Here is an 18,648-nt window from a genome sequence, read left to right on the forward strand (position 1 = left end):
CCTTTAGGACAAGCCTTATTAAGGTCATTATAGTCGACAAACATTCTCTATTTTCCATTCTGTTTCTCACAAGTACTATATTTGCCAACTATAAGGGTATTTTATTTCCCTTATGAACCCGACATCTAACAAAGCTTGGATCTGTTCTTCAATGACTTGTGCTCTTTTGAGGCTGAGCTTTTGACATTTTTGTTATACAGATCATGAGCCTGGATAGACAGCGAGCTTATGATTCATGAGGTCGGAATGTATCCTGGGGATATCAGAAGCCTTCCATGCAAAGAGATCGGAGTTCTTTTGTAGGAGCTTGACAAGATCTGCCTTCAATTCATCGTCCAAGTTGGCTCCTATGTTTGTAGTTTTTCCATCTTGGTTTTCGATTTGCACTTCTTTTATTTTTCCATCGGGTTGTGGTCTCAACTCTTCTTGTGTTCGGACACCTACGAGTTCAATAGTATTGACTTCTTTTCCTTTTGTACATCTGCGCATGTTCAAACTTTCATTATGACACCTCCTTGCCATTTTTTGATCTCCTCTTATAGTGGCTATTCCCTCTGAAGTCGAAAACTTTATGCAGAGATGAGGAGTAGAGACGAATGCGAAAAGTTGGTTCAACGTCGTCTGACCTATCAAGGCATTGTAAGCTAAGACTACGTCAACTACAATATAGTCTATACTCAAAGTTTGAGATTTTATTCCTTTACTAAAAGTGGTGTGTGACAGAGTGAAACCAAAAGGTCGTATGGGTGTGTCTCCTATCTCGAAAAGAGTGTCAGGGTATGCTCTTAACTCTTTTTCTTCCAATCCCAACTTGTCAAAGGCAAGCTTAAACAAGATGTTGGCCGAGCTTTCTTGGTCTACCAAAGTCCCGTGGAGATTTGTATTGGCAAGTATTATTGTGATTACAATGGGATCATGCCCCAGTGTCATCCCTTGTGCATCTTCCTTTGTGAAGAAAATAGTAGGCAAGTCGGGGACTTCATCCTCTTCTCCAACTTGATAGACTTTTTTCAAATACCTTTTGTGGAAAGACTTGGTTACTCCACCTCCCGCAAATCCTCCAACTATCATGTAGATGTGTTTGCCAGGAGTTCGTGTTGGCCGATCTCGTCGACTTCTGTCTTCCTCTTCTCTTTTTCTTTTTCTTTTTCCCTGATTGTCAAATCTTTCTACCAGGTACCTTTCTAACTGACCTTCTTTGACCAATTTTTCTATTACATTTTTCAAGTCGTAACAGTCATTGGTGGAATGCCAATATATCTTATGATATTCGTAATATCCTGTCCGGCTTCTGCCTTTCTTGTTTTTGATGGGGCGAGGAGGTAAAAGTTTTTCAGTATGGTAGATCTCCCTGTAGATGTCGACAAGAGAAACTCGCAAGGGGGTGTAGTTATGGTACCTTCGAGGCTTGTCCGAGCTGTACTCATCCTTTTTCTTTGCTTCTTTCTCTTTGTCCCAAACTTGATAAGGATGATTTTGTCTGAGAGCAAGTTCTCTTAGTTGGGCATTTTCCTCTATATTGATGTACTTTTCTTCTCGCTCTTGTACCTCGTTCAGAGAGGTCGGGTGCCTCTTTGATATGAACTGGGAGAAAGGTCCTTCTCTGAGGCTATTGACTAGCCCTATTATTATTGCTTCTGTGGGTAGGTTCTGGACTTCCAAGCAGGCTTTGTTGAATTTTTTCATATAAGCTCGGAGAGTTTCTCCGACCTCTTGCTTGACTCCCAGGAGGCTAGGGGTGTGCTTTACTTTATCTTTTTGGATGGAGAACCGAGTGAGAAACTTTCTTGTGAGGTCATTGAAGTAGGTCACAGATTTGGGTGGCAGACTATCAAACCATTTTATCACTGTCTTGGTCAGTGTTGTCGAGAAAGCTTTGCAACGAGTTGCATCTGAAGCATTAGCCAAGTACATTCAGATTTTGAAATTACTCAGGTGGTGTCTCGGGTCGGTCGTTCCATCGTAGAGGTTCATGTCGGGACTTTTGAAATTTCTAGGAACTTTGGCCCGCGTGATCTCCTCAATGAATGGATCCTCCCCTCCAAAAGGGGTTTCTTCCCAATTTGCTCGATTATTCTGACCTTGCAGTTCGGCTTCTAACTTCAAAAGCTTTTTCTCTAGATCTCTTCGTCGTCGTAGTTCTATTCTTAGATCTCTCTCAACTTTTCTTTGCCACTCTATTTCTTGTTCGAGCTATTCTAGTCGTCCTTGGTGTCCGTGCACCAATCCCATGAGTTCTGTCGGATGCGAACGCTCCTCATTCTCTGGTGGATGTATCTCTAAATTGATTCTTCTGGGGTGAGGGTTTTCTGATATTCTCTCCCCACTAGTACCACCCGCTCTATCTTGTTGTGGGAGTATTACTATTGCACGATCATTGTTGTGAGGTTCTGCATGTTGTACGTTTGTCTTCAAACTGATCGTCCGCCATGGTTGGGTGTAGACTTCCAGGTCCACAGCAGCGGTGCCAATGTTCCGAGGGTTACCTGAAATTGGGTTGCTTTTGGGCCTGAACGTGAGGTCCAGACTCCTTTTGTGTCAGCGTCCGACTTCTGCTGGTATCGAGGTGCCGCCATTTGAGTTCCTCTTGAGGAGGTGGGGGGTGGTACTTGCAAGGGACTCTGATACTTAAGTTAGTAAGGGTTTAAGTAGGTTTTTTAGTAGATTGGATTTTGAGTATATCTGAGAGAGTTCAGATGTTTATAATTGTAGAGTCTCTAACCACTCCTTGGAGTAGTTTCACCTTTAATGGTGGATAACCATCCCCTTTGTTGGGGGATTGTTGAGATCTCTCTTTTGAAAATATGGAAGAGATTATAGGAGTTAGTTCATTTATTCGAGTAAGTAGGGTCATGATTGGCGTTGTTCAATTCGACCTCTATGAGGTCAGGTAGACAGAAAAGGAGTCCTTATGAGGTTTGGACCTTATTCATTTTGGGCCTGGCTATTTTTTGAGGCAGGGTATGAACACATATTAATTGAACCTTTGTTAATATATTAAAATGAACATCAAAATAAAAAATATATAATTTCTTGGGTAAATTCTAAAATGGTCCCTGAGATTCACGGATTGCACCAATTTGGTCTTTGACTTACCGATTGCACTATTTGTTTTCCCAAGTTTGTAAAAAATGCACCTAGTTGGTCTCTCACCCTATTTCCGGCCAATTAGTCTGTCGCTGGCCAATGACATAACACTGACACGCCATGCTGGAGTACATAATAGCTAGTTGAGCTGGCAATTGAAACTAGCTGATCCAATATGATCCCTCCACCTACTTTTAACCCTAATTTCAGTAATAATCCTCTATCGGTCTTCTTCTTTTTCTTTACCAACGTTCTTCCTCTTTGTCATCATCTTCTTCTTCTTCTGTTTTTGTTTAAAATTGAAAGCAGAATCATGATTGGATGTGCGAATCAAGATCATGGAAGCCCTATGCGATCAACAATGAGAACTCCAAATAGCCACGACACTCACACATACAACAACATACCATCACACTCACACACAAACATAAATTTTATAAATAGCCATCAACCAATCTGTTCTGAGGGTTACCTGAAACTGTAGGTCGATCTCGGACGAGATCTTCTATACTGGTCGGAGATGACATGTCCGGCTGGTGGGGGCGGCCGGAGCTGTCGTGTCCGACTTGTTGGACTGGCTGCACTGCTGATCCTTTGTCACCGGAGAGTGGTGGTACCTGCAAGAGACTCCGATGCTTAAGTTAGCATGGGTATTAAACAGGTTTTTAGTAGAATCAGAGTATGAGTTATACTTGGGTGCTCCAGTGTATTTATAATAGTGTAGAGTGACCTTCTTAGATAAGATAAGTTAGTTATCTTATCTTATCTTATCTTATCTTTGGGTGAGGTCAGCTTATCTTCAAGGGAACCGTCTTTATCTCTATAGGCTTGGACTGCCTTTGGATTTGGGTCGTGTTCCTCTATTTGGGCCCTTTACTGGGCTTTCCTGTCGATTTGGCCGAGCTCTTTGAGAAGAGGTCGGATAGCCTGACCTGAAGAGATCGGTCGCTTTGTTACTGAACATCCCAGGTCGGATAGCTCGACCCAGGGTGTGAACACAATCCAAATAAAATTGTATTGAAGAAAATACCCATCTTCCTTCTATAAAAACAAAGCATAGAAAAAATTCTTTCGCTACCCACAAAATACACATAAACCCTAGCAGATAATGAGCAGCAAAAAATTTTCATCAACCTACACAAAAATTCTGACCAAACAAACACAATGACGCATACCTAAATCAAAAGGCTATAACTTTTTTTTTATCCAGTACAAACTTGCCTCTATGTTTCGCGAAGAACCCTTTTCTTTCTGAGCTCAACGACTACAATTTCGAACAAAGTTCAGAGTGTGAGTGGACTCCACAAAGCTAGATAGTTTCACCGTTCAAACCCTAGGCACCAGTTGCAGGCGTGAGGATTTCATGGCGCTGAATATTTGAGTTCAGAAGAAGGAGATGAAGTGATCAGCAATGTTGGGGTTTAATTCTCTAAATTTGTCAAACGACATCGTTCCAATGTGTCTTAGCGCAAAAAATCATTGAATATCATTTTATGGTGTACAACGTGACATTCATTTGCTATGTCATTGGTCAGCGACAGATTAATTGGCTGAAAATAAAGTGAGGGACCAATTAGATGCATTTTTTTATAAATTCGAAAATACAAACCGTAAAATCGATAAATCAGAGACTAAATTAATGCAATCCAAAAATCTAAGAAATCACTTTGAGTTTTAACTCCTCATTTGTCGTCTTGTCCCCGAGATTGTTACAAACGAAAAACCAAATAATAAGGTGGTGCCAAACAAGGGAAAATATTTGTGTGTGAGAAAAAAATATTGCATATCAAGTATGTAATAAAAAAGCATGAGAAAAATTTAGCATATCATTGTATCTACACGTTTATAAACAATATAAATTCTGAAACAAGAAAATTATCATGTGAAATCAGTAAAAAAATATAAGATATTTTACTCTGAAAAATTCCTTTAAAATAAAAATGAGTTCACTTAAAAATGAAGCAGCAAATTCCTTTAAAATAAAAATATCCACATTCCACCAGCTGACGCTAATAAATATTTTTTTTTGGTGACTTGACGCTAATAAACATTATGTTACGAAGATATTTTTTGGTTTTACCACCATAAAAAGATAATAATGGTTACATAAGCGTTTAAATTCATATAAAGTATGGCTTAATTGCAGATAGTAATGGTATATATGAATTGACATGTTACGACAAGTTAACAAGGTTGGATCGAGACCGTTGAACGTGAAAAAAGGCGACAACATGTTTGTTGTCCACCGCTTCTTCGAAAATGCTTCTATTATTTTTCAACGACCCACTACCATATCACTTCATCAATTTTATATCATTGGGTGAGAAACTCTTAGTAGATGCAGCAGGAGTCAATCAAATCAAATTAAAATAACAAACAAGCATCTCAAATAAAAAGTTAAAGAAAAATAGACAAAAAATGAGATGAAACAAGAGAAGAAGAAGATGAAGAAACATAGATAGAATCTGTAGTATCAGTTAAGTTAGTTTAGTTAGTTAGTTACGAGATGGGTTTGGGCGATGTTGTTGTTCCTTTGGCACTCTCCATCAGCATCTGCTTCCTCTCTTGTTCGCGAGATCTGATCTTCGTTGATGCCAAGGAACAAAATCTCACTGTTACCCCAATTAACTATGATCTCTACCATTCCAGGTTTCTTCTTCCTTACATTCCAATCATTATTTCCTTTTTCTACTTTCTTCTGTAACTGTCTAGATCGCGATTGTAAATCGAGGTTAGGATTTTGTTGACCAAATCTTACAGTCTTATGTCGGAATTAATTAATTAATTATGCGTTAATTGTGCGTGCTGCTTCTGCATCTGCGATTCACTGTTTGCGACTTACAGTATGATTTATTTATTTGTTTATTGTTGTTGAAGCACTGGACTAGATGAAGCAGTGTTTTTTAAGCCTGTTCTTTTGGTGTGTTGTGGTGTGAGTATTTAGTTGTTTTCTTCATAAATTTGTTGATTTGTTGGTGAGATGAAAGTGAAACTCTTCTTTGTGGGATTCTGCAGTGGCAAGTTTTTGGAAGAGATCAAGGCTTTGGTTCATCGTCACTCGGATATGCTCGCTGTGAGTCTGTCTAGATTGTTTATATATCTGTTGTGTGTTAGTTAATCCGAGGATACTTATAAAGCTATAACTTATTCCAATATATGATGGTTCTAAATAGATGGAGACCATTAAAGCCGGGAACAAAGGCTATGGTGCTGAGATTACCGTGGTTACTTATTCGGAGCGAAAGAGAGAGACAGACGAGAGATCAAAGTTCCGCATACTTCTTGTAAGTTTTCTCCATCATTGGTCTCCCAAAGGGGAGAAGAAGAAATTGGGCTGATCTGATTTATGATTTGGCATTGTTTGAAAAGAAAGCTATAACTTGAGATGTAGTGTTTAGCTATCTCAAATTGGTTATTCTGTGTTTTTGACAGATGATTCCTTGTCTTCCAGAGTTTTGGGCAGCATGGAAGGGAGCTTATTACAACTGAACTTGCTTTAAGGATTTTGTCTATTCTAAGTGGAGAACAGTCACTACCTAACATGGATCAAGCTTCTTTGAACACTACACTTGACAAGCTTGTGATAAAGGCAAGTTCATATTGTCGCTGTAATTATGTCTTAATAATGAATCTAATATGGAACTAGGCTCTGCTAATCAGGATTTCAGTGAAGTGTCATAATCAGTTTTATTGAATTATATGTTATATATAACAGATTTAACTGGAGAAATCATCAAAATGCTACTCTCTAATTGTTTATCAGGTGATTCCGATGGAGAACTTGAATGGCCGAAAACTTGTAGAAGCTGGAGATCTCTGTGAGAGAAGAAATGGTTCTTGAATCTCTCCTTTACAATATTTCAGATGTTGAATTTGGCTACCATTATATATCAAAAACCTGAGTTTATATTATGTTTTGCAGGCAGAGGAGTTGATCTCAACCGGAATTGGAGTGTAGATTGGGGGAAAAAGGAGAAGGTTCGTTATGCACCGATCTTGTTCATTATCAACTTTCACCAAGTGGATTTCTTTTTTCTTCTTTTCTGCTTGTCAATCTATACAATAGTTCTTGCCTTCTATTTATTTATGTATTTATTGAATGTCAAATTGCTTCATTTTTATTTGTATTACTGTTCAAATCAACAGGACTATGATCCTTATGAGGAGAATCCTGGAACTGCTCCATTTAGTGAGCCTGAAGCTCAAATTATGCGGAAACTTGCCATCTCGTTCGAACCACATGTGTGGATCAATGTGCACTCTGGAATGGAGGCAAGTTTAGTTAATTTTTTACCCATTCCTTGAAAGAAAATTGAATGTTCTCCTCCATAGTTTCTGCATTCATAGCAAGTTGGAATACTTTTGCAGTTCGGTAGACATGCTATGCAGCCTTTCATATATCACTTCCTACAATTTTTATTAACCATTTTCCTTCCCCCTGCAGGCTCTTTTTATGCCTTATGATCATAAAAATACAACACTTGATGGATTGCTGTTGAAGCGGATGAATTCATTGCTTGAAGAAGTAAACAATCTTCATTTTCAAAAGCGTTGCGTGGTTGGGTCGGGAGGCGGTTCTGTGGGGTTAGTTGATTTTCATTTGAATCTGATGAGAATTGGCAAAAGTTTTACTAGGGCCAAAATGTTGTGTTTAATTAATATATCATTTTTCTTCTTTTATCTTCGGTTCTTCATTGCCACATAAGAACGGATCCCCTTGCTCCTAACACAGTTAATTTATAATGACATTAAATTTTTGTCTAACTAGAGTACTCAAATGGATCTTAATTGATATATAAAATGACATTTTAAGGCCTCAAATATTCTAACGTATTTGATAGGTGAAGGTGTAAGTGGTAGCTCACCATCACTTTTTAGAAACCAGCAGTTTTAAACTCTCAAATTTTAAACTACAAGCAAGATACATGATCTGCTTGAGTCCTCATATTTAGCTTTCCAGGTATTTTGCACATGGGACAGCAACCGATTTCATGTATGATGTCGTGAGGGTTCCGATGTCATTCACCTTTGAGGTTTGTAGGCTTCCATCCTTCCATCTTGTATTACAAAACTTGATTTGGCAGTGTTCTCACTTTGGGTTTTTACTGGCAGATATATGGAGATGTAACAGCTTCATCAAGAGACTGTTTTAAAATGTTTAATCCTACTGACAAAACTAGCTATGTTGTATGTTACTTAAAAACTTCCAAATTATTAGTTTTATTTGAAACCCTTTTCCCCGTTCAGTAAAATTTTCTAACGTTTCTACGTGGTCAATTTCAGAGAGTTCTTGATGAATGGTCTACAACATTCTTTACAATTTTTAAACTGGGGCCACTCCGACTTGGTGACATCAATTCAAAAGCGCCTGCCAAGTTGGATAAATTCGTATCAATAGATGAATATTTAGATGGTTATTTAATGGAAAGAAGAAATAGGTATGGGAAAAAGATGGAGGTGCTTGACCTTGGAATGCAAGAAATAAGAACATATTTTAGGCTCTTCTTATTGTCTTCAGTGTTGCTAATGTTCATGTTCTGTTCTAGAATTTCAAAAAGTAAGTCCAGTAGACCAGTTCCTGCTATGCCGCTCTAAAATTAGGCCCTGGGTGAAATTGTATATCCAATTTTGAGGGAGGGAAAAGCTTGTAATTTATATTGTTGTCTCTGTACTATTACTACGTAACACACCACTTTTCCCAGGTGGTATAATCTGATTCTTTATTGTACTCAACAAACGATGTGTGGCTTTGTCGTCTGTGATAGCTATTTATTCATCAAATTTTCAATGAAGAAATAGCTGAGTACAGAAATAACATCGAAGGCTTATATGAAATGCTTATACACTTGGACTCTCTTTAATTTTGCTAATGTACACAAACTCCCATTAACATACAAGGTTTACTTACATTGAACATATACAATACATTCATCCCAAAAATTGATACATATAAAATACAGCGTCATGGGAAACCAACTATTTTCCATGAATTCCTCTGAATGAAGTTCCTTTGGGGGGAGAGTACCATGTCCCAATTTGTGCAATCTCATTTCTCATTCATGCAATGTAGAAGAAGAAAGAATTATATGCTAATGATCACATCCCACGCACACTGATCTGCGAACCATTACCTACACTAGCCTACAATGTAAGTCATGATACATTGTTACAACCACCAAAGAATCAAAACTAACAGTTCAGCACTAGTTACAGTTGTAAGCATATAGCAGAAAGTTGCAACTAACCTCCAAAAGAGCATGGGAGCAAATTTGACACTGTTTTGGCAATTTAATGTGCTTGATTAATTAATTATGAATTCAGTCTTTGCTTCATGTATCTAAGGGCAGACCGCAGCATAGCTCTAGCTTTTCGATCTGGGGTGCACCCGGACATAACCATTTCTTCATACACAGCCGGAACCTGAAACCAAAACACAATATAAGCATAGTGTACTAAGTGTAGTGTGTACAACTTATCACTGAAATAGGATCATAGTTTATTCAAAGATGAAACTTAGTTATTTCTCACTAATCTGTTTATTTTGAGGCACCTTAACTTTGATTTGAAATAAACAGAAGTGGCAGAAAAATGCAACCCTTGGAAACGTACAGGAAAAAACGATGATGATTTTCGCTCAAGACTGAATATTATAACATAAAAGACAAGCGGAATATGACAATGTTATTTACCTTGTCAAACTTTTCAACACGAATTAAGGCTTTCATAAGTGTAGTATAAGTAACGACGTCAGGTTCCAAGCCCTGCAGATGATATGAACAAAGGACACTAATTATTGCATCACGGAAGACAGCTTAAAGAGCATTCTCTTGAGAAAAGGAGAGAAACTAAAAGTCATACATTCTCTTTCATGTACTGCAGCACAGCAAAGGCTTCAGTTTCCCTTCTATCTTCACCAAATGCATTAACTAGTGAATTTAGAGCTAGAAGACTGGGTGTCAAACCCTCAGTCGTCATCATCCTGAACGCATTTACTGCTTGTTCAGACAAACCCTGCAGAATTTATACTCATCAAATACGAGTTCAAGCTAACATTTCGTTCACAATATGGTGCATTTTTTACCTAGCCTATGCTTTATAGTTTTCAACGAAGAAGAACAAAGAATGCTGTCACAAAACTACAAGTTTGTGCAAATACTGATTGATAGTACTTGATCCCAATGAAGAACAAATCGATATCGAGTAAGTTTCTGAGACTTCATGGTTGAACTGAAATGTACTCTTTCGAGTAATTATTTACTGGAAAATTTTCCTATCAACATGTTAGTTACTATTATATCAGTTGATAAATAAAAACAATACAATCAGCATAACAAAAGGTGTCGACAATATTTACATACCCTTTGTGCATAGGCATTGATCAAGGCATTATACATGGTTGGAGTTGGCTTGAACCCCGTCGATTTCAAAACCTCCAAGCACTCTATTGCATCGCCAAATCTTCCTGATCTTCCGTAAATATCAACCAGGGTAGTGTATGTAACTGCATTGGGCAGCACTCCCTGGCTCTGCATCCTGGTTAACAACTTAGTAACTTCATCCCATCTCTCCTGTTCCCCCATAGAATTAATCATAATGTTATATGTCATGACACAAGGCGAGTATCCTTTCTGCTGCATTTCGTCGAACAACTCCTCTGCCCTATCATGGCGCCCCGACTTACAGTGACAATCGATCAGCGTGTTCCATGTAACAGTATCTGGCATAATCCCCTCCGACAGCATTCGTTCAAACGTTGCCATCGCGTGATCAAGAATGTTATGCTTCCCAAAAGTATCAATCATCACATTATAAAACTGCCTATCAGGCTGAACCCCACTGTTCCTCATCTCCTTTAGCACTTGAAATGATTTCTGCCACTCGCCCTTGTCGCGATAACTCGCCAAGATCCTACTGTAAATATGAGAATTCGGCAGCAAATTGCAAGCCTCCATCTCCTTCAACACAATCCTAGCACTCTCCCACCTACCAGCATGAGCATAAGCATCAACCAAGAGACTATAAGTTTGCTCATCGGGTAAAACACCACTTCTCTCCATCTCAGAAACAATGAACTCCGCATCCTTCAAAGACCCCATTTTTACATAACCTGCAAGCAAAGCATTATAAGCCTTGGTCCTAGGTTCCAACCCATTATCCTTAATCTCCTCAAAAAGTGCTTCGGCTTCAACAGTCCTACCGGAATTCCCCAAAGCCAAAATAACCGCAACCAAAGTCCCCGACTTTGGACTCAACCCATTCCCCTGAGCCATAGCAAGAAACTTCAAAGCGCGAGTAGCATCACCGGCTTTCGAAAACCCTAAAATGATGTCATTAAGAAGGTGCGCATCGGCCTCAATCTTATCACTCTCAATCTCCCTATAAAGCTTCTGCAGAATCGGAGAATCGATTCTGTTAGAGCGCGAGAGCGACTGAATGATGGAACTGTAGTTCACGAAATCAGGTTGGAACCCATCGCGGCGCATTCGAGACATCAAGTTAAGGGCTTTCTCGAGGTCGCCGTTTCTGGCACACGCGCCAATTAGCGCGTTGTAGGTTAAGGGAGTGAGGACCTGACGCTGGGAGAGCAAGAATGCCTCATAGAGCTTCTCGTTGCGACCGAGCGCGTGGATGAGGATGGAGTAGAGGAGCTCGTAGGAGAAGCAGAGGTTATGCTTTTGGAGCCACGAAACGACGGCGTATGCGAGTCCTATGGAGGAAGAAGAGGAGCAGAGGGATTTCAAGAGACCGTGCCAGAGTGGTGCTGGCACGGCTCGGTATGACTCGGCGAGTTGGAACTCAGTTGGGTCGAGTTGAGTTGGGGAAGACGAGTTGTTTTCTGGTTCAGAATTGGAATCGGAGGAGAGGAAGTTGAGGAGTGGAGTGAAGTCATACCGGCGGTTCTGGAGGGGGAGAATGTCGTTGGGGCCCTCATCGGCGATGAGTGGGGTAGCGGTTGCGACGGAGGAGGAGATCAAAGGGTTGGCGGCGGAAGGAGGTGGTGGTTGGTGGTGGCGGGTGGTGGGGAAGTAGTTGGTGGAGCGGGTAGAAGGGAATGGAGTGGTAAGATGTGGTGGCAAAAGGAACATGTTAAAGATAAGACCCACACTAATTCACTCGATGCACAAACCAAGAACCTTCAACTTTTATTATTATTATTATTTGGTTGTTACTGTTGGTTTGAAGGGGGTTAAGTTCGTTACTTCGTTAACGAAACAAAGGCGTGGAATCTTTGCAGTTTTGCATAGTCCCAGTAGTGTGTTGTGCGCATGATAGAGGGTTTTTCTCCTTTGGAAGAATGGACAAAAGTAAATTTTTATACCGTGAATAGATGTATATTATAATATTTTAATAAGTTATTTGTACACATTAATATTAATTTTGTTGTCATTTTTATTCTTTCATTGTCTGAATAATTTTTACAACAGTAATAACTACTAGTACTAGGTGACACTTTATTGTATGATTTGAGTTTTTTGATGACATAATAAAAAATAAAAATTACATGATTAAATTTATTAAATTAGAAAAAAGTTTTTTACGAGGTATATCTCTTCATTCTCTTCATTCTCATAAATTACGTTGAATAAAAACATGTCTTAACAGAGAATAAATAATAAGAGTGAATTTTTGAACACTTCGCAATTAAGTTTGTTGTAGTTCGTCGCTTTCATTTTATTCTGAAGACAAACATGAAAGGACGAGAAGCATCGAAATCCACACGCAGGCGTAGGCGAACGAGGAGAGCTTAGCATCAGACGCGATTAAAGATAATGCTTCCTTCTCTTGTTAATTGTTGATTTTGTTTTATCTTTTATGGTTTACTAAAAAATATTGTTCATAACAAATATTATTCCACTTGAATGTGTTTGTTGCATTGAATTAAATTTACCAAACTCTACTGTTGAATCAAAAATCAAATGTAGAAAATAGGTCGCCAAATCATTTTTTATTATCTATCTTAAGTAGTGTTCACATATACCTGTGTTTTGATATGAAAATCCATCGATTTATACACAAAATACTTGCATCAATAAATAACATTATCATATGAATCATTTTTTATTCAAGACATAAAAATTTATTTCACTAATTATTTACATTTGTCAGCATGACATTTCAACATTTCTTTCTCAGAAATTTCTAAAATAGTAAGAGATGAATTATCAAATTTAAATATTTTGTTTCAACCACCACTTCTCTGCACATTGTATATCAGAACATTCTATCTGATTTTGTAGTCTATAAGTATATACAATTTTTCATTATAAAATTGTCGCTAATAATTAAGATTAAAGAATATGTGTTATTTATTTCAGATGAATTCTACATAAAAAAAACTTATAAATGTCAACTATGACAGTAATAAATTATTTACTCTCTCAAACAAAATAATTCTTTACTTATTCTATGTACAAACAAGTACTAAATATTATTGAGTACTTGAAGTACTCAAAGAGATTTTTTTTTCTTTAAATTCTCTAATTAAACAAAATTAAAGAGTGAATTTTTGAAGTCTTCCCATTCGAATTTGTTGCAATTTGTGGCTTTCATTCTATTTTAAAAGCAGACATGATAGGGTGAGAAGCGTAGAAGTCCATACATAGGGTAGTAGGCGAACGAGAAAAGTTTAGCAGTAGGCGTGATCAAAGGTAATGCTTCCCCCTTGTTAAATGTTGACTTTGGTTTATGGTTTACTGAAAAAATGTTGTTCATTATTGGTTGATGTTAATTAGGTTTTGGTTGTTTTATACTTTGATTGAGGATTTTTCAATAAATAAATAGCAAATCATATAACTTTTGTGTATCATCATAAAGGACGATTTGAGAGAAACATCAATAGAGTTCTAAAATATTTTAGAGTGGTGGTTGTTGTGATTCCAAGAGTGAATGTCGAAACTCTTAATACATATTTCATGGTGGGGTTATTTAAGGATTTGGGGTATATTTCTTTCAAGGATTTTTATTAGACTGAGAATGAAATATCCAATTGTTTGCATTTAATTAGCCTTGACAATGATGTAGTTTAAATGTATAAATTTGTTATTGAAAATAAGAGAATATGCCATGTTTATTGGGATCATATTGTTGATTTACCTGAGAAATTGAAGTTGAAGTGATAAATGTTGTAGATGATGAGCCAAACCCAATTCTTGATTCTGTTGAACAACCTATACCACAAGAAACTCCAAAAAAAGAAGTAAGATGGCAATCCATAGAAATTCAACTCCAAAAAAAAAAAGATAGATAGTAAGAATGAAAATAGAAAAAATAGAACTAACCAAAGTTGCAATCAAAGCAAAAAAACAGCATCTCCCAAGCCTGTATCTACAAACCAACTAATGCCACAATTCCAATTTCCAAACGTCAACCAAAACACCACCTAGCAGCAAAGTGAAGCCTAAGTCCAACATCCTAATGTATCCCAAAAGCCCACCAAATGCCACATTGAAGCCCAAACACAACCTGAATGTGGAGTTAATGATGCAATGGGTCTAACTTCACAAACAGGTTAGAATGAAGTGCCCACCTAACGATATAAAAGTAATCAGAAGAACAGAAGAGCACCGTATAAAAGGCCAACACCCATTAGTCAAATGTTTGTGCAAGGAGGAAGGAATGAGGCACCAAAGATCTTTGTTCCTCGTGTGAAGCCTGATTCCTCTCATTCAGATGATAACAGTGATTTTGACCATGACTACTATCAGTACGAATCTGAAGATTTACACAATCTAATGTCATTTAATTGTGAGGATGATTATGATAGTGATCACAATGTGTCGCCTCAAGAAAATCTAACAGCACCTTTTGGCCAAGTTCATCTAGAGTTTGGGATGGAGTTTGTGACGTGGCGAAAATTGACAGATTAAGAATTATTAAGAAAAATGGCGTTGCAAGTACAGCTCTTAACCAGCAAAAATTCGCTTGTCAATTTAGAAAAGAGTTGTCACAAAATTAGAATTAGAATACTGGGAGTATGAGTCCCAGGTCATCTCCCAACGAGTTGCAGAAAGATGTGCTATTTTATTAATCAGAGGTTTTCCAAAATGGTTTTGAGTTTGATAAACAGAAAATTAAATCAAAGAATTTATGTAATTTAAATAAAAATCTTGACCGGGAGAAGATTAATCGGAAGTTCTATCCTTGTTGGAATTTTCTCAAGATCAATTAATAATTAGTAGTTATTCCTACTTAGTTAACCCTCAACGAATGAAGGAAAGTCAAGTTAAAAGTCAACTTCTATTCACAAGTCCTAATCCTCTCCCTTGGGAAGGATTAGAGTTAGTGACTAACAAGCCAACCAACAACGAACTAATTACAATTGAACTCTTGAGTATTCTAACTCAAGGTTCTCCTTTTAATCAACTCCCAATCAAGTTGAGGAACTACTCCATTATCATAAATGTAGACTTCACAAAATAAAGAGGGGAAATAAGAAGAGACATGATAAACAATAATAAAAAAGATTAATAAAAATAAATAAAAATAGTTTTTGTATTAAATAACTCTAAAAATAATCCAATTGTACTCTGGACAAATTAATGATATGAAAGAATAAGTAAAAAGTAGGTAAGCAAACTAGAATGACCAGTTCCGGAGGTAGACTATTCTCAATCACCAAAGCCAAAATCTTCAAATCTTAAATTATGAGTATAAAGAAAAACCTAGAGAAAGAGGTGGAATTCTCCCTCTAGATCTCCAAACTAAAAACTAAAAATTATCTGGAATGAGAGTTGTTTTGTCTCTGCATGTTCTCTGGCTCTAATCTGCGTTTCTGGGCCGAAAACTGGGTTAGAACGCGGCCCAGAATTCACGCCAGTGACTTCTGTAAATTCTGCAGATCGCGCACGTCATGCGACCGCGTCGTCCATGCGTTCGCGTCACTCAGCATTTTCCGTGCCATGCGTGCGTGTCGTCCATGCATTCGTGTCACTCGTGTAGTTTCCAATCCACGCGTTCGCGTCAGGCACACGAGCGCGTCACTACAATTTCCTCAATTTCGCGCGGTCGCGTGAGCCATGCGCCCGCGTCACTTCTCACTGGTCATCTCCTCAATTTCTTGTGTTCCTTCCATCTTTGCAAGCTTCCTCTCTATTCTCTAAGCCATTCCTGCCCTATGAAGCCTAAAACACTTAACACACAGATCACGGCATCAAATGGTATAAAGGAGAATAAAAATATTCAATTAAAAGATCTTTAGGAAGCAAGTTTTTAATCATAGAATAATTTTAGGAAGGAATTGTGAATACATGCAAATCATATGAATAAGTGGGTGAAAGACTTGATAAAACCACTCAATTAAACACAATATAAATCATAAAATAATGGTTTATCAACCTCCCCACACTTAAACATTAGCATGTTCTCATGCTTAGTTGAAGGAGATAAATATGAATGAATGTGGGCATGTAAGACTCATGCAATGCAATGCAACCTATATACATGAATGCAACTATATGATTTTGTCTATCTGATTAAAAATAAATAAGTTCTCTAAGACCAACCATGGAGCAGATTCCACTAGTTCAAATCATACAGTAAAAGCAAGTAAATTTGTAAGGAGACAGCTCGTGAAAGCAGGGAACATAGAATCAAGTATTGAACCCTCACTGATGGTGTGTGTGCACTCTAATCTCTCTAGTGTATATGGTAATCACTCTATCCTTCTCTAATCATGCTTTCTAATTTTTGTTCTTCACCTAACCAATCAACAACATTTAATGTACCAATGCAAACATCATGAGGTCTTTTCAAGGTTGTAATGGGGTTAAGGTAAGGGTAAAGGTATATATGGCTAAGTGAGCTTATAAATTGAATCTTTAATTAACCCAAGCTTTCACCTAATCATATATGTATTTTCTATATAGCCTCAAATTTCATACCTAGCTACCCAGAATTTCCTTTTCGCATTCCACACTCATGTATCAACCTTTATTTTAATTTTATCACATGTGCATCGATTGTTGAACTTTAACTTATTATTGGGGTAATTTTGTCCCCTTATTTACTAAATTTTTTTTGAACATAAAAATAAACATAGCTTATCAATGCACATAGATTTTCAATTTTCTTTTATAGTTTCACATGAGCAGGTACCCAAATTCTCATTATCTTATCATGACACATTCCTTTATTAACCTTTGTTCCCACAATCTTCCTATACTCAATTAACACACAATTTTTATCTTAAGTTAACCAAAGATTCAATTGGGATATTTAATTATTTTGCTGCTTAAGGCTAGTAATGTGGTAAAATGTAGAACAAGTGGGATTAAAACGACCCAAAGTGGCTAACGAAGGTAATTTAAAGGGTAGGCTTATTTGGGATAAGTGAGCTAGACAAACAATAGCCTCAATCATATGCATGCATATAACATATTAACATTGGACATATAGGATAAAACAAAATTCAAATTACAATCATAGAGAAATAAGCACACAAGAATAAAATAATTATGGTTAAATAATGTAACCATGTATTTAGGCTCAAAGTCTCACAGGTTGTGTGTTCTTTAGCTCAAAAACCATGTTCCAATTACAACTTCAAACAAATTTAACATAAAGGTTTTGATTTAAATTAGTAAAATTTTTCAAAAATAGGGTCTTAAAAGGAACTTATTATCTTTTCAATTAAGTAGAACATGCATGCAACTAACCTATTACTATGCAATCTATCCTATTCTAAAAAAAATTGAAAAACTAACTATTTTATTGGTGTTAAGGAAGAGAAATTACCTCTGGAAGTCAGGCACTGACCGACCTCCCCACACTTAAGGCTTTGCACCGTCCTCGGTGCCATCTGTCAAGAACAAAGGGGGGCTGGTAGCAGTATCTCCACAGTCGGGACCGTCATCGCTTCCTGTGCTGGTAAATGAAGTGGAGTCCGGGGTGTTTGGGTCCTTGTCAGGTCTGTGGTTGCCTGTGAGTAGCTCCTTGAGGTATTTGAATCGGCGCTGGTTGCGGCGCTCTCGTAGCTTCGCTTCTGTTCTTGCCGGTCCAACCTCTCCAGTATTTGATGGAGCAGCTGACTTGTTGAAGGTGCTTGTGGTGTGGAAGGGGGAATGTCTGCAGCTTATTCTGCGGATTGGCTGGTAGTGGCTGTTGGTGGCCTGAGATATTTCCCGTTAGGGACGTACTGATCATCCCGTGGAAGCATGGCTTTGGTGTCCCCAGCTCTGTAGGAGACTCCGGCTGCTGCGACAAGATCTGAGACCAAGGCGGGAAAAGGTAGGTTGCCCGCAATTTGTACGTGTCCCATGGCATTCCGGATGTGTCTTGGTAGGTTTAGAGGCTGGTCTGTGAGGATGCACCATAGTAGAACGGCCATGTCTGCAGTGAAGGAGGACTCATGAGTGCTCGGAAAGACGTAGTGGGACATAATCTGTGCCCATACGCGAGCCTCCAAGGTAAGTGCGGAAGCCGATATTCCCTTAGGTCGGGAACGATGGTATCCATAAATCCATCTGTTGCCAGGTTGTGCGATAACTCTGAGAACAGCGTCCCAGTCAAATTGGTACGTCTGGCACTTGAGTGCGGCCTTTTGAAAGGCGTCCAGTCCTTCTG

General features: G+C 38.0%; 3 protein-coding genes across 7 annotated transcripts; 1 reads left to right on the forward strand and 2 right to left on the reverse strand.

The window, feature by feature from the left end:
• On the reverse strand, positions 202 to 1,914 carry LOC107607477. The gene has a single exon (XM_016309426.1). The coding sequence runs from the start codon at positions 1,912 to 1,914 to the stop codon at positions 202 to 204; it is 1,713 nt and encodes a 570-aa protein (XP_016164912.1).
• On the forward strand, positions 5,275 to 8,930 carry LOC107609672 (carboxypeptidase A6). 3 transcript variants are annotated; one of them, XM_016311687.2, is made up of 12 exons: positions 5,598 to 5,736; positions 5,965 to 6,019; positions 6,103 to 6,160; positions 6,261 to 6,371; positions 6,539 to 6,676; positions 6,851 to 6,920; positions 7,010 to 7,065; positions 7,234 to 7,359; positions 7,532 to 7,671; positions 8,048 to 8,120; positions 8,200 to 8,274; positions 8,371 to 8,930. In XM_016311687.2, the coding sequence occupies exons 2-12, from the start codon at positions 5,976 to 5,978 to the stop codon at positions 8,680 to 8,682; spliced, it is 1,203 nt and encodes a 400-aa protein (XP_016167173.1). In that variant the 5' UTR covers positions 5,598 to 5,736; positions 5,965 to 5,975; the 3' UTR covers positions 8,683 to 8,930. The 3 variants fall into 3 exon arrangements, with proteins under 3 accessions (XP_020961724.1, XP_016167172.1, XP_016167173.1); XM_016311686.2 differs by lacking the exon at positions 5,965 to 6,019 and having other exon boundaries at positions 5,279 to 5,736; XM_021106065.1 differs by lacking the exons at positions 5,965 to 6,019; positions 8,200 to 8,274 and having other exon boundaries at positions 5,275 to 5,736; positions 8,371 to 8,922.
• Positions 8,913 to 12,311, reverse strand: LOC107609671 (pentatricopeptide repeat-containing protein At5g42310, mitochondrial). 3 transcript variants are annotated; one of them, XM_016311684.2, is made up of 5 exons: positions 10,446 to 12,297; positions 9,946 to 10,098; positions 9,777 to 9,848; positions 9,333 to 9,507; positions 8,913 to 9,228 (listed from the first exon to the last, which is right to left on the reverse strand). In XM_016311684.2, exons 1-4 carry the CDS (start codon positions 12,171 to 12,173, stop codon positions 9,397 to 9,399), a joined length of 2,064 nt encoding a protein of 687 aa, XP_016167170.1. In that variant the 5' UTR covers positions 12,174 to 12,297; the 3' UTR covers positions 8,913 to 9,228; positions 9,333 to 9,396. The 3 variants fall into 3 exon arrangements, with proteins under 3 accessions (XP_016167170.1, XP_016167171.1, XP_020961723.1); XM_016311685.2 differs by having other exon boundaries at positions 8,944 to 9,218; XM_021106064.1 differs by lacking the exons at positions 8,913 to 9,228; positions 9,333 to 9,507; positions 9,777 to 9,848; positions 9,946 to 10,098 and adding an exon at positions 10,120 to 10,344 and having other exon boundaries at positions 10,446 to 12,311.

This window comes from Arachis ipaensis, chromosome B07 (genome assembly GCF_000816755.2).
Source record: "Arachis ipaensis cultivar K30076 chromosome B07, Araip1.1, whole genome shotgun sequence".
Taxonomy (NCBI): domain Eukaryota; kingdom Viridiplantae; phylum Streptophyta; class Magnoliopsida; order Fabales; family Fabaceae; genus Arachis; species Arachis ipaensis.

Bases quoted from the DNA above. Each gene is read 5' to 3' on its own strand.
- LOC107609671 (XM_016311684.2), bottom strand. From the start codon at position 12,173: ATGTTCCTTTTGCCACCACATCTTACCACTCCATTCCCTTCTACCCGC. The intron at 10,099-10,445 runs GTATGTAAATAT...TAAATTCTGCAG, and splicing joins TCAATGCCTATGCACAAAGG to GGTTTGTCTGAACAAGCAGT. The intron at 9,849-9,945 runs GTATGACTTTTA...TATCATCTGCAG, and splicing joins TGCAGTACATGAAAGAGAAT to GGCTTGGAACCTGACGTCGT.
- LOC107607477 (XM_016309426.1), bottom strand. From the start codon at position 1,914: ATGTACTTGGCTAATGCTTCAGATGCAACTCGTTGCAAAGCTTTCTCG.
- LOC107609672 (XM_016311686.2), top strand. From the start codon at position 5,594: ATGGGTTTGGGCGATGTTGTTGTTCCTTTGGCACTCTCCATCAGCATC. The intron at 6,677-6,850 runs GCAAGTTCATAT...ATTGTTTATCAG, and splicing joins TTGACAAGCTTGTGATAAAG to GTGATTCCGATGGAGAACTT. The intron at 8,275-8,370 runs GTATGTTACTTA...GGTCAATTTCAG, and splicing joins CTGACAAAACTAGCTATGTT to AGAGTTCTTGATGAATGGTC.